This window comes from Lagenorhynchus albirostris, chromosome 6, assembly GCF_949774975.1.
Source record: "Lagenorhynchus albirostris chromosome 6, mLagAlb1.1, whole genome shotgun sequence".
Classification (NCBI taxonomy): Eukaryota; Metazoa; Chordata; class Mammalia; order Artiodactyla; family Delphinidae; genus Lagenorhynchus; species Lagenorhynchus albirostris.
In genome coordinates this window covers 106,120,627-106,139,981 of record NC_083100.1, presented here as the reverse complement: position 1 = coordinate 106,139,981, position 19,355 = coordinate 106,120,627, and the positions used below count along the sequence as shown (strand labels likewise).

Here is a 19,355-nt window from a genome sequence, read left to right as displayed (position 1 = left end):
AAAATGAAATGACAAATTGCTTCTATTTATCAAAAGGTCTAAATCAATGCAATCTATATAAAAAAGAATGAATTATAATCACAATAATTATAAGACTCACATGTGCTAGGCATTTTATATGTTATTTCATTTAATCTAAAAAGCAGCCTTAAAACATAGGCTGGATTATAATGTTCATTTTATATTTGGAAAAGCTGAACCTCACAAGAGGTTATGTAACTTGTTGAAGGACACACTGTTAGCAAATGACAAAACTGGAATTTGAAGCCAGGCAGTTGGATTCCGCAGACTGAATACTTACTGTCCACATTCAATAGTCGTAACAAGTAATGTTATTTTCTATTCTACTCTTCCAAAAAGGGTCTGAACAATTATAGACAATTTTAAGCACAGTCATAGCAATATGTTGGCTGTGTTCTTAATAAGGAAAATAACTAATAACTCTCAGGAATACAATTCTACATCAATATCAAGTTAGTTAACCAATAGATGTTAGAGGCCTCTGTGCCCAGTAGTATATAGTCACAATATAATCTCATAGAAAGTATGAATGAATTCAATTCCAAGTTGGAAAAACCTAAGAGTCAGGTTTTTCTGAGGACAGGAGTGGCCTCCTGCTGACCTTAAATCCAGGAGGGAAAACTGGTAAGAGTAATATAAATATAACAAATTTTTTCAACAATGGAAATAAATGTTTCCTCAATGCTGCATCAAGAACTAATAGAAAACATAAGGCTTACCTGTGAAAACATGGATGTACTTTAAAAACATCATGCTAAGTGAAACAACCAGTCACAGAAGGGCAAATACTGCATGATTCCACTTACATGAGGCATCTAAAATAGTCAGATTTATAGAAGCAGAGAGTAGAATGGTGGTTGCCAGGGGCTGGGGGGAGGAGGGATGGGGAGTTGCTTTTCAATGAGTATAAAGTTTCAGTCATGCAAGATGAATAAGTTCTAGAGATCTGCTAGACAGCACTGTGCGTGTAGTTAACAACACTGTATTGTATTCCTAAAATTTTGTCCAGAGGGTAGATCTCATGTTAAGTGCTCTCACCACAATTAAAAAAAAATGGCTTTTACAAATCTAGTATAACTTTGATATGACAAATATATCACAAAGAAAGAAAGAAAGAAAGAAAACAAAGGGAGCATAGAGCTTGAGTAATTGCTAAGCAGACATCCATAAACCAAACTATATGTGTCATTATTCCCAGGAGTAACATCGAGTGCAATTTGGGATGCAAGAAGCACAAGCAATTACACACCCTTCCATATTATTTAGTGGTGGTGTCCTTGAGGAACTCATATAACTGACAGCTGTCCCAGTTATCTACACATATAGGACTTCTTCTGTTGTTTTTTAATCAGAATACTGCCATGTGAGACATAAGAAAAATTCTAAACTCTTTAGGTTCCTTTATTTCAAAAACAAATAAAATACTTACATTATTAACAGAAGAGCATACTGGTTTCGGTCCGTAAAATCTTTGGGAAAGGACAACTGTAAAGGAAGTTCTTTTAAAGAAAGAGCAAAATATTAAAGATGGAGAGTCATTTATATGTAAAACTATAAGGTGCAGAGAAAGTTTTTTTTTTTGAATAACATAGCATGCACAAAACTTTACCATAGTCATCAATATGAAGCGTTTTAATTTCTGACTTTACTCTCTTCTTCTTCAGGATAGCTTCCTTCAGCATAGAATTGCTTTCCAATATAAAATATTCTGTAAGTCAAAAAGGATAGTGTAAATAATCTCTATGTGTTGATTAAGAAACAGTATAACACAAATAATTATCCATCATTACCATTTGACAGGCACTGTGCTAGTCACCGATTACTCTCTCATAAATTCTCTTCTGGTTTATTACAAGTTTTCTAACTGAGCTTCTTTATTCCAGTGAAATTGTCTCCAGTTGCCCCTTATACTTGGAATTAGCATTTACGTTTTCAAAATGTAAATCTGATCATGTTAATGTTATGCTTAAGAATATATTTTAAATAATACAAAATTATGTAGCACCCAATGATTTAAAATTCACAATGCCTGAATTCTAATACAAAGTTACCAAGCATGCAAAAAATCAGGAAAATATCACCCGTGATGAGTACAAATTTTATTCAATAGAAAGAACCCAGAAATGACACAGATGCATATAATAGATAATGACATTAAAACAGAGATTATAATTACATTCCATGTGTTAAGTTTTAAAAAAGCCTGAGGATATTAAGGAGAAAGATGAAAGGCATTTTAAAAACAAACAAGTTAAAATTCTAAAAATAAGAACTGAAAAATTTGATATACATGAAAACTATAAAATCTAAGATGAAAAAATACTGGATAGGATTAACAACATATTAGATACTGCAGAAGAAAAGATTAATGAATTCAACAATATAGCAATAGAAAATATTAAAATGGTTTTTTTTTAACAACCAAAAAAAAAAAGAGAGAGAAAACTGGCAAAACATGAAGGGAGAGAAACATCAGTAACTTGCTGGAATTTTGACTGCTATATTAAAAATATAGATTTATTGGGGATTTTTATATACTAAAAATAGTGAACTTTCTAATCCATAAATATGTATGCATGTATATATCCATTTGAGTCTTTAATTTCTTCCAGAAATGTTTGCTTTCATTTTAGCAGACTGACACATTTCTATTAGATGTATATAGTATACTATAGTATATAGTACATAGTTTCAGATGTTACTTTAAGTAGTTATTTTTAACTATTTTTAAATTTTGCCTTGCCTTATAGTATATAAAATAGTTGATTTTTGTATATTAACCTATAATTGTAATAACCCTGATAAATTCACTCATTATTTCTAATAGTATTATGAGTGTGTGTGGATTCCATTTTTTTTGTTTGTTTATTTGGTTCTGCTTTATTTATATCTTCTGCAAATAAAGGCAATTTTTTTTACCTATATGTCTTTTTCTTGCCTCATTTCACTAAGTCTTCTAATACAATGTTGCAAAGAGGTGGTCAGGGCAGACATTTTTACTTTTTCCCAGTTTGGGGGGAAATGCATTGTCTTCAACATTAAGTATGATGTCAGTTGTAGTATTTTTGTACATACCATTCATCAAGTTAAATCATTTTTTTTTCTTCTGGCCCAGTTATTATTACTACTTTATTATTATTGTTGTTTTTCATTTTTAATCAAATATTTTTTATAAATCCTTTGAGTTGTTGACAGTATAACATAGTAAGTTGCATTGATTAATTATTGAATATCATAGCAATCATGGATTCCTCAGGTAAACCCCACATAGTCATAATATATTACCCTTTTATAAATTGCTGGATTTTTCTTGCTACTATTTAGTTAAGGAATTTTGCATCAATATTCATGTGAAAAATTGATTTTTTTTGTCCTTGTTATGTCTATGTTGAATTTGGAATCTGGTTGATGCTGGTCTTATATTTTCTGAGAGTATATGTGAACTTGGTATTAATATATTAAATGTTGAACAGAACGTACCAGTGAAGCTACTGGAACTGGAATTTACTTTGTGGGAAGAGTATTAACTGTGAATTAAAACTTTTAGTAGATAATGTGATATTTATGTATTGTATATCTTCCTGTTTGAATGTTTAGCAATTTTTCTTTTAAGAAATTTACCCATTTTATCTAAGATGTCAAATTTACTGCCCTAAAATTACTTATAATATTCCATTACTGGCATTACAATGTTTGTAGAACCTGTTATTAACAGCATCTATTTCATTAATGAAAATGACAGTGTACTTTTTCTTTTAAGGCTCTTTCTAGAACTTTATCAATTTTAGTTATGTTTTCTAAGAAAATAATTTTGGTTTTTAATATGCTTTTCTCTACTGCCAGTTCATTTTCTATATCATTTATTTCTATTCTTATCTTTATAATTTCCTTCCTTCAACTTACTTTGGATTAATTTGCTCTTTTTTTCTAGTTTCTTAAGGTGGAATCTTAGATGATTGATTTTAAAGATTTCCTTTTTTATAAAGTAAGAATTTAGAGACATAAACGTATTTCTAATCACAATGTTAGGTATCCCTAAATTTAGATTAGTTGTGTTTTCATTTGGCTCAAAATATTTTCCAATTATTTTCCTAAATTCTTCTTTGATCTTTGAGTTATTTAAAGATGCATGTCTGATGGCAACACCTTCTTGTTTCTGTTTTCTTGATTCTTTATTTTGGATTTACTTTTGAAGGATATTTTCTAAGTTTGTTATTCTATGTTGATAGTTTTGTATTGTTTTGCTTCCCATCAGTATTCTAAAGATTCTTCTCCATTGCTTTTTTCTGATGAGAAGCCTGCAGTCACTCTTGGCTCTCTTACTATGTATGTAATGTGTGGAAGTAAATGTCTTTTTATTTTTGAATCCTGCTTGAGGGTTGTTGAGCAACTTTCTATTTTTCATCAGATTTGGATTTGGCCATTATTTCATCAAATATTTTTTCCATTTCAACTTTAATTTAAAATATTATAGATATGGATATTGACCTAAACTATCTTAGGCTCTGTTCATTTCTTTCATTAGTTTTCTCTGCATCTGGAAGTATCTATAGATAATGTTTCAAGTTCACTAATATTTCTTCTGCAGTGTCTAATTTGCTTTTAGTATTTTTCAGAGAAGTTTTAATTTCACATATTTTAAGTTCTTAAAATATATTCTATTTATCACTACATTCATTTTTTCTTGATATATTTTAGCATATTTATAATAGCCAATTTATTGTATTTGTCAGTGGATTCCATAATTTCCATCATATCTGAATCTGTCTCAATTCACTGGCTTTCTTTTCCTAGTTATGAGTCATATTTTCTAGCTTCTATATGTAGCCAGTAATGTTTTATTGGATTCTAACCACTGTGATGTTTACATTGTTGAGTTCTGGACATCATTCTGTCCTTTTATTAATTGTTGGACTGTGTTATAGCAGATGTGTAAGCTATTTGCAGGTCAGCTTTTTTTTTTTTTTTTTTTTTTTGCGGTACGCGTGCCTCTCACTGTTGTGGCCTCTCCCGTTGCGGAGCACAGGCTCCGGATGCACAGGCTCAGCGGCCATGGCTCACGGGCCCAGCCGCTCCACGGCATGTGGGATATTCCCAAACAGGGGCACGAACCCGCATCCCCTGCATCGGCAGGCGGACTCTCAACCACTGCGCCACCAGCGAAGTCCCAGCTTAATTATTTGAAAGCTTTAAAAAATATTTTATTTAGTGTGAGTTTGAATGACCTTTTGCTCTATGACTTGTTAAGCTCTAATACTAAGGCATGACTCTTCTGGGATCTCTCCTAAACATTCCAGTGTTCTGACTGTTTGGAACTTTAATATATTCCAGCACTGTGTGAGCTCTGGCTTTTCCCAGGCTCAGACTATCTTCCTATGTATGTTCAGCTAGGTATTTTCAGCAACAGATGCAAGATGATCCCTTGTAACCCTATGCAGATTCCTGGTGTCCTCTTTCTCTGTCTCTTCTTGTGCTCCAGTGTTGTCCCCCTTCCCAACATTCCAGAATCTTCAACCCTTCTGAACACCAATTTCTGTCTCAACTGTGACTCTGAGATACCCTTATACACTTATTTAATTGTTCCTCTTTACCCTAGAATTCAAAAAATAATTCTAGCCAGAGAGCCAGGACAATTACAACATTCACCTGACTTTTTTCCCTTCTTTCAGGGATCAGAGGCCTATCGTGACTCTTGCCCCATGCTTGAAAAGTGTTGTTTCATGTATTTTATCCAGTTATTTTTGAAAAAAAAATTCTTTTATTTTCTGTTTCACTTTTCTTTTCTTTCTTTTTGCCAAGAGGCCATGTCTACTTTCAGGTACTCCATGGCCAGAATAAGAATATTATTTTAATTGTCAATGGTTTATCATTGACACTTTATTGTTAATTACAAACTCCTTAGGATGAAATATAAGGCTTTTATGATCTGGCTCCAGCCTGCCCTATAGCCTATACCTTTGATTTATCTTAAATGTTTTGTTCCAGCCACATTGAACAACTTTTATCTTACAAGTGTAAATAGTTTCATTCCTCATGATTGTGTATTCACATTCTTTCTTCCAGAAATGCTTTCCACTGACTTCCTCTTTTTTTGAACTGTGTCCACTTCTACCAGAAAAATTATCGTATTCTATTATAACCATTAAATTTTCTGATTCTTGCTTTGGACTGTGAATCTGTGTGATTTCAGGCACACCAAACCACCTCTTATAAATAAGTGTCGTCCTCTATTACACAAATTTGGGAAATTAGATGTTCTCACAGATTTCTTCTATCTCCCTGATACAAGAAATTTCAGATTATTTAAATAATAGCATATTTTCAAAGAATCTATAGCAAATATTCAATTATAAAATTTAAAATGTGAATAATTCAACTTTATACACTTTCATTAAAGATTCAGCATTTATAATGTAAGACTTGTCATAAAAATGCACTTAATGAACTTAATTGTGGATAAAAGCATTCTTTTTGTATTTAGAAACCAATATCACCTGATATTTGTTAATGACATAGGCAGCAATTTTTAGAGACTAAAGCCCATTAAACTTTTACCTTTATACCTTACTATAGAGCATCTTGTTGGATAAATATTTTTCTAAGTGGACAACAGTTTATTGTATTACAGTGACTAGCTAACTAAATAAATGAATGAATAAATACAGCTAGAGGCAGCAATATGAGAGCAATATACTAATAATTTCTCATGGCTTCTCTTCATTATCAAAAATGAATGGGAAAAAATAAATTACATGAGATAAGAGGTAGTTGAAATTTTTTTACTTCTAAATCAAAGGTATTCATTTGCTCATGGTAAAAAAAAAATCAACCCATGGTCACAGAGAAATAAAATTATATTTAAGGAAAAAAAATACAGAAGAAAATACACCATTTTCAAAAGCACACAGAGTTTTTTTCATGATAAATTCAGAAAATATGTTTCAATCATAGTTTTTTGTGAAACATTATGAAGACAAGGTAGTATTAAGACATGATTTTAATTGTACGATTGAGGAGGAAAAGAGGATTAAAATGAGAACAGAAAATTAGGAAGAAGGAAGAAAGGGAGAGATGAGAAAATATTAGAGAGGAAGTATAAGGAGAGATGAGAAGGAGATGCAATGGAGAGAAAGGAAGAAAGGGAAGAGATGAAAAATGAATTAAAGCAAAAGAAATCATATACACATAAGGAAAAAGAAAAAAATGAAAATATAAAAAGAGGAAAAGGAAAGATAGCAATGAGACAAAAAACTTTGAAACACTAAGCAAAATTTTACATATATATATCATTTCCTAGTCACTGAACATTTATTTTTATTTAATTTCATTTATTTTTTTATACAGCAGGTTCTTATTAGTCATATATTTTATACACATCAGTATATACATGTCAGTCCCAATTTCCCAATTCATCACACCACCACCCCGAACTCCGGCTGCTTTCCCCCCTTGGTGTCCATACGTTTTTTTTCTACTTCTGTGTCTCAATTTCTGCTCTGCAAACCGGTTCATCTGTATAAATTTCTAGGTTCCACATATATGCGTTAATACACGATATTTGTTTTTCTCTTTCTGACTTACTTCACTCTGTATGAAAGTCTCTAGATGCATCCACGTCTCTACAAATGACCCAATTTTGTTCCTTTTTATGGCTCAGTAATATTCCATTGTATATATGTACCAAATCTTCTTTATCCATTCAACTGTCGATGTACATTTAGGTGGCTTCCATGACCTGGCTATTGTAAATAGGGCTGCAATGAACATTGGGGTGCATGTGTCTTTTTGAATTATGGTTTCCTCTGGGTATATGCCCAGTAGTGGGATTGCTGGGTCATATGGTAATTCTATTTTTAGTTTTTTAAGGAACCTCCATACTGTTCTCTATAGTGGCTGTATCAATTTACATTCCCACCAAGAGTGCAAGAGGGTTCCCTTTTCTCCACACCCTCTCCAGCATTTGTTGTTTGTAGATTTTCTGATGATACCCATTCTAACCGGTGTGAGGTGATACCTCACTGTAGTTTTGATTTGCATTTCTCTAACAATGATGATGTTGAGCAGCTTTTCATGTGTCTGTTGGCCAGCTGTATGTTTTCTTTGGAGAAATGTCTATTTAGGTCTTCTGCCCTTTTTGGGTTGGGTTGACTGTTTCTTTAATACTGAGCTGCATGAGCTGTTTATATATTTTGGAGATTAATCCTTTATTCATTGATTCATTTGCAAATATTTTGCCCCATACTGAGGGTTGTCTTTTCACCTTGTTTATGGTTTCCTTTACTGTGCAAAAGCTTTTAAGATTCATTAGGTCCCATTTATTTATTTTTGTTTTTATTTCCATTACTCTAGGAGATGGATCAAAAAAGATCTTGCTGTGACTTATGTCAGAGTGTTCTTCCTATGTTTTCCTCTTAGAGTTTTACAGTGTCCGGTCTTATATTTAGGTCTCTAATACATTTTGAGTTTACTTTTGTGTATGGTGTTAGGGAGTGTTCTATTTTATTCTTTTACATGTAGCTGTCCAGTTTTCCCAGTGCCACTTGTTGAAGAAACTGTCTCTTCTCCATTGTATATCGTTGCCTCCTTTGTCATAGATTAGTTGACCATAGGTGCGTGGGTTTATCTCTGGGCCTTCTTTCCTGTTCCATTGATCTATATTTCTGTTTTTGTGCCAGTACCATACTGTCTTGATTACTGTAGCTTTGTAGTACAGTCTGAAGTCAGGGAGTCTGATTCCTACAGCTCCGTTTTTTTCCCTCAAGACTGCTTTGGCTATTCGGGGTCTTTTGTGTCTCCATAGAAATTTTAAGATTTTCTGTTCTAGTTCTGTAAAAAATGCCATCGGTAATTTGATAGGGATTGCATTGAGCCTGTAGATTGCTTTAGGTAGTATAGTCATTTCCACAGTATTGATTCTCCCAATCCAAGAACATGGTATATCTATCCATCTGTTGCTATCATCTTTAATTTCTTTCATCAGTGTCTTAGTTTTCTGATTACAGGTCTTTTGTCTCCCTAGGTAGGTTTATTCCTAGGTATTTTATTCTTTTTGTTGCAATGGTAAATGGGAGTGTTTCCTTAATTTCTCTTTCAGATTTTTCATCATTAGTGTATAGGAATGCAAGAGATTTCCATGCATTAATTTTGTATCCTGCTACTTTACCAAATTCATTGATTAGCTCTAGCAGTTTTCTGGTGGCATCTTTAGGATTCTCCATGTATAGTATCATGTCATCTGCAAACACTGACAATTTTACTGCTTCTTTTCCAGTTTGTATTCCTTTTATTTCTTTTTCTTCTCTGACTGTGGGTAGGACTTCCAAAACTATGTTGAATAATGGTGGTGAGATTGGACATCCTTGTCTTGTTCCTGATCTTAGAGGAAATGCTTTCAGTTTTTCACCATTGAGAATGATGTTTGCTGTGGGTTTGTCATATATGGCCTTTATTATGTTGAGGTAAGTTCCCTCTATGCCCACTTTCTGGAGAGTTTTTATCATAAATGGGTGTTGAATTTTGTCAAAAGCCTTTTCTACATCTATTGAGATGGTCATATGGTTTTTATTCTTCAATTTTTTAATATGGTGTATCACACTGATTGATTTGCATATATTGAAGAATCCTTGCATCCCTTGGATAAATCCCACTTGAACATGGTGTATGATCCTTTTAATGTGTTGTTGGATTCTGTTTGCTAGTATATTGTTGAGGATTTTTGCATCTATATTCATCAGTGATATTGGTCTGTAACTTTCTTTTTTTGTAGTATCTTTGTCTGGTTTTGGTATCAGGGTGATGGTGGCCTCACAGAATGAGATTGTGAGTGTTCCATCCTCTGCAATTTTTTGGAAAAGTTTGAGAAGGGTGGGTGTTAGCTCTTCTCTAAATGTTTGATAGAATTCAACTGTGAAGCCATCTGGTCCTGGACTTTTGTGTGTGGGAAGATTTTTAATCACAGTTTCAATTTCATTACTTGTGATTTGTCTGTTCATATTTTCTATTTCCTCCTGGGTCAGTCTTGGAAGGGTATACCTTTCTAAGAATTCATCCATTTCTTCCAGGTTGTCCATTTTATTGGCATAGAGCTGCTTGTAGTAGTCCCCTAGGATCCTTTGTATTTCTGTGGTGTCTGTTGTAACTTCTCCTTTTTCATTTCTAATTTTATTGATTTAAGACCTCTCCCTCTTTTTCTTGATGAGTCTGGCTAATGGTTTATCAATTTAGATTTTTTTCTCAAAGAACCAGCTTTTAGTTTTATTGATCTTTGCTATTGTTTTCTTTGTTTCTATTTCATTCATTTCTGCTCTGTTCTTTATGATTTCTTTCCTTCTGCTAACTTTGGGTTTTGTTTTTTCTTCTTTCTCTAGTTCCTTTAGGTGTAACGTTAGATTGTTTAATTGAGATTTTTCTTGTTTCTTGAGGTAGGCTTGTACAGCTATAAACTTCTGCCTTAGAACTGCTTTTGCCGCATTCCATAGGTTTTGGATCATCGTGTTTTCACTGTCATTTGTCTCTAGTTATTTTTTGATTTCCTCTTTGATTTCTTCAAAGATCTCTTGGTTAGTTAGTAACGTATTATTTAGCCTCCATGTTTTTTTTTTTACGTTTTTTTCCCTGTAATTGATTTCTAACCTGATAGCGTTGTGGTCAGAAAAGATGCTTGATATGATTTCAATTTTCTTAAATTTATTGAGGCTTGATTTGTGGCCCAAGATATGATCTATCCTGGAGAATGTTCCGTGTACACTTGAGAGAAAGTGAAATCTGCTGTTTTTGGATGGAATGTCCTAGAAATATCAATTAAATCTATCTGGTCTATTGTGTCATTTAAAGCTTGTGTTTCCTTATTAATTTTCTGTGTGGATGATCTGTCCATTGGTGTAAGTGAGGTGTTAAAATCTCCCACTATTATTGTGTTGTTGTCGATTTCCTCTTTTAGAGCTGTTAGCCGTTGCCTTATGTATTGAGGTGCTCCTATGTTGGGTGTGTATATATATATATATATATATATATATTTTTTTTTTTTTTTTTGCTGTGGTACGCAGGCCTCTCACTGTTGTGGCCTCTCCCATTGTGGAGCACAGGCTCCGGATGCACAGGCTCAGCAGCCATGGCTCATGGGCCCAGCCTCTCCGCGGCATGTGGGATCTTCCCGGACCGGGGCACGAACCCGTGTCCCCTGCATCTGCAGGCGGACTCTCAACCACTGCACCACCAGGGAAGCCCAGGTGCATATATATTTATAATTGTTATATCTTCTTCTTGGATTGATCCCTTGATCATTATGTAGTGTCCTTCTTTGTCTCTTTTAACATTCTTTATTTTAAAGTCTATCTTATCTGATATGAGTATTGCTACTCCAGCTTTCTTTTGATTTCAATTTGCATGGAATATCTTTTTCCATCCCCTCAGTTTCAGTCTGTATGTGTCCCTAGGTCTGAAGTGGGTCTCTTGTAGACAGCATATATATGGGTCTTGTTTTTCTATCCATTCAGCAAGCCTGTGTCTTTTGGTTGGAGCATTTAATCCGTTCAGGTTTAAGGTAATTATCGATATGTATGTTCCTATGACCATTTTCTTAATTGTTTCGGGTTTGTTTTTGTAGGTCCTTTTCTTCTCTTGTATTTCCACTTAGAGAAGTTCCTTTAGCATTTGTTGTAGAGTTGGTTTGGTGGTGCTGAATTCTCTTAGCTTTTGCTTGTCTGTAAAGCTTTTGATTTCTCCTTCGAATCTGGATGAGGTCCTTGCTCTGTAATCTTGGTTGTAGTTTCTTTCCTTTCCTCACTTTAAGCATATCATGCCACTCCCTTCTGGCTTGTAGAGTGTCTGCTGAGAAATCAGCTGTTAACCTTATCAGAGTTCCCTTGTATTTTATTTGTCATTTTTCCGTTGCTGCTTTCAATAATTTTTCTTTGTCTTTAAGTTTTGCCAATTTGATTACAGTGTGTCTCAGTGTGTTTCTCCTTGGATTTGTCCTGTATGGGACTCTCTGCACTTCCTGGACTTGGGTGGCTATTTCCTCTTCCATTTTAGGGAAGTTTTTGACTATAATCTCTTCAAATATTTTCTCGGGTCCTTTCTCTCTTCTCCTTCTGGGACCCCTATAACGTGAATGTTGTTGTGTTCAATGTTGTCCCAGAGGTCTCTTAGGCTGTCTTCATTTCTTTTCATTCTTTTTTCTTTATTCTGTTCCATGGCAGTGAATTCTACCATTCTGTCTTCCAGGTTACTTATGTGTTCTTCTGCCTCAGTTATTCTTCTATTGATTCCTTCTAGTGTAGTTTTTTGTTTCAGTTATTTTATTGTTCATCTCTGTTTTTTTGTTCTTTAATTCTTCTAGGTGTTTGTTAAACATTTCTTGCATCTTCTAGATCTTTGCCTCCATTCTTTTTCCAAGGTCCTGGATCATCTTCAGTATCATTATTCTGAATTTTTTTTCTGGAAGATTGCCTATCTCCATTTCATTTAGTTGTTTTTCTGGGGTTTTATCTTGTTCCTTCATCTGGTACATAGCCCTCTGACTTTCCATCTTGTCTGTCTTTCTGTGAATGTGGTTTTTGTTCCACAGGCTGCAGGACTGTAATTCTTCTTGATTCTGCTGTCTGCCCTCTGGTGGATGAGGCTATCTATGAGGCTTGTGCAAGTTTCCTCATGGCAGAGACTGGTGGTGGGTAGAGCTGGCTGTTGCTCTGGTGGGCAGAGCTCAGTAAAACTTTAATCCACTTGTCTGCTGATGGGTGGGGCTGGGTTCCCTCCCTGTTGGTTGTTTGGCCTGAGGTGACCCAACACTGGAGCCTAGCTGGGCTGTTTGGTGGAGCTAATGGTGGACTCCCGGAGGGCTCACGCCAAGGAGTACTTCCCAGAACTTCTGCTGCCAGTGTCTTTGTCCTCGCAGTGAGGCACAGCCACCCCCTGCCTCTTCAGGAGACCCTCCAACACTAGCAGGTAGGTCTGGTTCAGTCTCCTATGGGGTCACTGCTCCTTCCTCTGGGTGCTGATGCACACAGTACTTTGTGTGTGCCCTGCAAGAGTGGAGTCTCTGTTTCCCCCAGTCCTGTTGAAGTCCTGCAATCAAATCCTGCTAGCCTTCAAAGTCTGATTCTCTAGGAATTCCTCCTCTCGTTGCCGGACCCCCAAGTTGGGAAGCCTGACGTGGGGCTCAGAACCTTCACTACAGTAGGTGGACTTCTGTGGTGTAAGTGTTCTCCAGTTTGTGAGTCACCCACCCAGCAGTTATGGGATTTGATTTTATTGTGATTGCGCCCCTCCTACCATCTCACTGAGGCTTCTCCTTTGTCTTTGCATGTGGGGTATCTTTTTTCATGAGTTCCAGTGTCTTCCTGTCAATGATTGTTCAGCAGTTAGTTGTGATTCTGGTGTTTTCGAAAGAGGGAGTGAGAGCATGTCCTTCTACTCCACCATCTCGAACCAATCTCATCACTGAACATTTTAATGAAGGGTTTCTTTTTCATTATAAAGGTAATATATGTTCATTGTAGAACATTAGGAAAATACTTAAGAAAAAAGAACAAAAAATCATCTGAAAGGCTGCCAGGCAAATACAAGACTTTTACTGTTTTCAAATATTGTCTTCTGGAATTTTAATATGCATTTTCAAATAATTTTGTTTAAGTGGCATAAATATTTGAACTCCTTAAACACTTAGAACTATAGCTTAAACAGTTTTGAAGAATTGACTTTTAAAAGTGTATTTTTATTTTTAATCCTAGTGGGGAACTAGTGGCAACTCTATTAGAACAATTTGATGAAATTTTAATAAAGGAGTATTTACAAATATAGGACAAAGGGCAGGGAGGTCATAAGGGGTAGTACCATAACCCAGGGCTAAGCTATGACAAAGGCTAGGCCAGCAGGTCAAGAGGAGAGAGCAGTTACTTGGACTTGGTTGCATGAAAGATCCACAGTGACCTTCACCCAAGCGTCAGAGCAACTTGGGTGACTGCACAGGGATAGCACTGGAGAAATAGACTCCAAAGTCACTTTTCTGCCTCTCTTCAGTCACCTATAGGATTCATTTTAGCTGGATCCAATTGGCAGCCAAATGGCAGCAGAACTTAAGTCATCAGTACAAACTCCTGCTGGGGTAGAGGCCATGGGAGAGAAAAACAGTTAAAAGTGGCTCTGAAAAGACAAATGGAAGATATTCAGGGCACCAATCAGTATTCCATTAAAGTTTATTTACAAATCACCCCTTTTATTATTTTTATTATGTTTTTTCACTACCATCAGTAGCATGGTTATAATTTTCTCTCTTTTTTGATTACTTTATTTCAGATGTCAACAGAAAAATAGCTAAAAAGAAAAAGTATTGGTCTCTTCCTCATGGTGTCTTAAAACACAAATGTGTAAGGTACTAGCTGAAGCAGTAGCACTCAATCCATCACATTATAATTAAATATCTCTTTAGTATAAACTATTAAAAGGAAAAATATTGGGTAAATAGATATAAAAGATTTAAGGCTTATGGTTATTTTTTTCCAAAAGATTTGCTGTAATTTATATTTCTACCAGCAATTTATGAGAGCCTCATTATATCCTCATTAGCAATGTAAATTTTTTGATGTTATTCATTTGTTAGGAAAAATTACTTGGCAGTGTTTTACTTTGCATTTCTTTGATAACTGGTGGTTTAAAGGTTTTCCATGTTTGTTAAATATTTTCATTTTTCAATATACTTTTCATGCTTTATTCTGCTTCGTGCGGCCCCAAAATGAGTTATGACTGATTCATTAGTTTAATGAATATTAAACTGAAGATCCATTAACCCAAAGATCCATTAACCCAAAGATTTACTTGCAATCAAATGTAAATTTTATCTCAATAAATAATTGTCTTTTGAAAATAAAATTAAGCACCTGATCACTGTTCACAGTCCCTTTTTGTTTTTCTTGATCCTGAGACTATCAGAATTCACTTATAAATGAGAAAATCAGAAAGGTTTCCCTCAGAGGAAAGTGTGTCATGATTTGAAACAAAAGTTATTAGAAAACAACATTGCCTTTTAACAGTAGAATAAAATTAATTAAAGTCAGGTTGGGGATTTAAAAAAATATATCATTTTGGCAGAATATGCAATGTAACACAAATAGTTGCTGTTTATTGAGTGTCTGTGTTGCAAATGTATCTCATCCTCACAGAAATTTCATTTGCTATTTTTTTTTACAAGGAAATTGATTCTATGAGATTATATCCACAAAAGGTATGTGGTGGACTCACTTTATACACTAATTTTTCTATCTGTGAAATTCAACCTTCTTTCTATTTTATCAAATAAACTGTATTTGTTATCATTATTGTTGCCGTTAGTGTTAATATTCAACAGATTTAATTTGCTTACCATAACCGCTTTAGGATTTACACTAAGTAGAAACTAAAAGATGTGCTAACTGATTTCCAGCCACACAGAACTCCATTAACTATTTAGAAGTTTTGTCTTTCTCTAGAAAAGGCAGGAAGTCTCCATATGGTGGTATTTGAAGAGTCTAAAAGGTCTTTCTGTGTCCTCTAAAAATGATATTTGTCATTCAACATTTTACTTTTATGCCTGTCTCTCCTTTAAGTCAAAGCATTTAAGTAAGACTACTACTTAAACCTAAGTATGTGATGAGACAGACAAAAACACAGTAGAATGAGCTACCATTGTATGGTAGTGATAATAAACCCTATTCTGGGGTCAGAAGATCTTATTTGATTCTTGGCGCTGCCACCTGTTATATTAGAGTGACTCTAGCCAAGTTTGTTAACCTCTTTGTGGCTCAGTTCCCTCATCTTTAAAAAAGGATAACAAAATTAACAACATCAGGGGGTGTTCTGAGGAGTAAATGTGTTAAAAAATATAAGCCTCATTTACTAGATTATGGTAAATCATTAGAGCATGAGAGTGTTGATTAAATAAAGTTTTGTTGATTAAATAAAGTTTTTAAATGAAAGAAGGAAAAGAAGGATAGATGAAAAGAAGGAAACAGGGAGGCAGGAAGCAACCTGGGTATTCATTTTTAAGATCAGCTCAGCCATGTTTGTATTTATACACTCTACTATTAAAGTTCTTAAACACGTTGACCACATCTTACTAGCAATGAACACCCAGCCTCTGTCATATTGCCTGATAAAGTAAGTCCTCGCTCAACAGATGATGGACAACTGAATAATTTTTCCCAAAAGTAAATGTGTTGCTCTGGAGGAATAATTTATATGAGGCTCAAGAAAGAATGAACCAGAGTATAAGGGGCCAGTAGGCTGAAATATATCTAAATGAGTTTCATCAATCACTCCTCATTCAATTAAGATACAGTAGATAGCCTATTTCAGGCATATAAGAACCAACTCCAATTGTAACATGGCTCAAACCATTTGCTTTAATGTTTCTCTTACACACACAAGGTCAAGTTGATGGTGCCTATGCTACTTTCCTCAGGCTGGGGCCTCCTTTGAAGAAGGCTCTATAGAGTACAACAGTCAGAATAAATAATATAATACTAAGGACCAATGCCAACCATGATGTTGTCTTCATGTACTTACTTGCTGGGTTGTCCGTGTCATGTAGGCTGACCACTGGAACCCCTGGACCTAGATTTTAGAAATGTATGTATAAACATTTTAAAGACATCTAAGTAATAACTACTGGAAGATTACATGATAGAGTTCTTTTTTCCAAATATAACATTTCATAGTTAAAACATAATGAAACAGAAACCCGATTATTAGATTTCATTCCTTTCTATGGATATTCTATTCAGAGAAGTAAGAATATACGGGGAAAGAAACTATTTGCAGGATTATTGTTACAATTCTCCCTTCTCCAAAATGCCCTATACTTCTATAGTTCTATGGTTTTAGCCAATCTTATGCACTTTACTCTCTTTTTATCTAGTCTTTTATAGAATCATCACTGATGTTCAGAAAGTTGATTCACAACCCTGTGAACCCTCATCCACTCATTCAAGATTAAATTCTATTTACCACTTAGCCAAGAAAGAAAGAATGCATGTATATTAGAAGTATTTTGGCACAGTGGTTAAGAATCCACCTGCCAATGCAGGGGACACGGGTTCAAGCCCTGGTCTGGGAAGATCCCACATGCCGCGGAGCAACCAAGCCCGTGCACCACAACTACTGAGGCTGCGCTCTAGAGCCCGGTTTGCAGGGCAGAAATAGAGACACAGATGTAGAGAACAAACGTATGGACACCAAGGGGGGAAAGTGGTGGGGGTGGTGACAGTGGTGGGATGAATTGGGAGATTGGGATTGACATGTATACATTAATATGCATAAAACAGATAACTAATAAGAACCTGCTGTATAAAAAAATAAATAAAATAAAATTCAAAAATTCAAAAAACTAAAAATAAAAGCAAAAAAAATATTTCACCCACAAGATAAATTAAAAATTGGAACTAATTATATATTAATTTTAAAAATACATTAACTGGAATTGTTAATTATTTCAAATATACAGGATAATTCAAGTGTAACCATAAGATGTTACCTTAAAACTTCACTTCTCTACGGAACTCTGCCTAGGGGTCTAATGGTTTTACTCTGGTGTCATCCAACAACTACTTCTCTTTTTTGATTACTTTATTTCAGATGTCAAGAGAAAAATAACTAAAAAGAAAAAGTATTGTTCTCTTCCTCATGGTGTCTTAAAACACGAATGTGTAAGGTACCAGCTGAAGCAGTAGCACTCAATCCATCACATTATAAGAGGACATCTCCCATTTCATCTCTGGGAAATATAGTATCCTATTAAAGGGACAGTGATTCCTATCAGTATAACCTAGAGATACCATACTACTATGTAAGGCTATGGCATAGTTACCGGATAGAAGAAATAATTGGGGTGAACATAATTTCTCAAAATTGAAGGGGACTAGACCCTGGGAATTAAATTTCTATAGATCCTAAATTTTTTAACAACCAAGCCATTATTTTAATAAGGAAACTATTGCTTTTCCTAATGTCTAGGTAAATTAGTTTATTATTCTAGCTTGACTTTGCTGATGTAAATATGTTTATTCACTTTTTTAAAAGGTCCATGTCTACCAGAACTTATTGATCATGTGTATGTGCACATATTGACTTACTCCCAATTTCTATCTTTTAAATAAAGTAATGGATACAATTTCTATCTCAATAAACCCCTAATTTATAACTTTTTAACAAAAACTTACATAAACTAAGAATATCAAATCATACAGCTAGGGTAATCATTACTAATGATAGTAATAGATACTGATCAAATAAAATGAATAAAATAAATTTTATCAGAAATCATCTATTACCTTTACAGAGTAATAAGAAATGTTGATTCATGGGACTAAAACTGGCACCAAAATATGTACATTGTTCTTTCATAAAGTTACATGAAATGCACTGACGATTCAATAATCCTTCAGTAGAAGCACTGGGGAAAGAAAAAGAAAGTTAGAAATGCTACTGTTCCAGGTCCTTGAATGTGTGGGATCTATATTTAAATATTGACATAAACAAAGAAGCTACAGAATTACTCAGCTGAGGTTCCTTGTAAATTATGACTTACCATAAAAATGCAAACAAAGTCAATTCCCATTACTAATGTTAAGACATATGCCTTTTTCTTCTCTGTAATAAAATTAAAATTATGTACACCTATATGAATGTAATATGTATGTATGCTTACAAAGAAACTGATTGTCACAGGATGCAATATAACTTACTCTTATTTATATTTTTATAGATATTTCTTTGTAAAATCTTAAAAGAAATTACCCACAGAGACAAGCATAAAGTCACCAGCAATAATATTAGTTGGAAGAACTAATGTTTTCACAAGTCAGACACATATAAAAAGCTCATGATTTCCTAAATTCAACATTAGATTTTGATATTAGTACCAGATTTTTCCCACTAAATAGTTGCACTGAATTTTTGGAAAAGAAAAGCTATTTTTGTATGATAGTATATATAATGTTAATACTCATACATGCTTTGAGACATCAAGGAGATAGATAAAGAGAAAAGCACTCATCTCTTTATTTTACAAACAATGGTGCTTAAGGTTAGAGGGGTTGAAATATTAACCCAAAGTTAAATTTCATGTACAGATTCATTTATTTTATAAATAGAGATTAATTGTAAATTATCTATGCTTCTAAATGAAAACACTGTTGATGATACATTTTTTAAAACTTGGCTGGACAAAATATTCTTCATTTCATTTTGGAACAAAACACATACTACAGTATAGTATAGTTCACAAAGTCACAGCTTCACATTTGAAACATTTTGGGCTCATTATAATCCAAAATTTTCCTTTTCTAGTCAAGGTGATTAAT

At 34.2% G+C, this 19,355-nt stretch overlaps 1 protein-coding gene across 1 annotated transcript in view; it reads right to left on the bottom strand.

Moving 5' to 3' along the window:
* Positions 1-19,355, bottom strand: part of DPP10 (dipeptidyl peptidase like 10) — a 648,385-nt gene that overhangs the window by 41,922 nt on the left and 587,108 nt on the right. Inside the window, exons 18-21 of the mRNA XM_060151528.1 lie at positions 18,324-18,445; positions 16,561-16,608; positions 1,631-1,729; positions 1,451-1,520 (exon numbers count right to left, since the gene is read on the bottom strand). Coding sequence (XP_060007511.1) covers positions 1,451-1,520; positions 1,631-1,729; positions 16,561-16,608; positions 18,324-18,445 — 339 coding nt within the window. The remainder of the gene's footprint in view (positions 1-1,450; positions 1,521-1,630; positions 1,730-16,560; positions 16,609-18,323; positions 18,446-19,355) is intronic.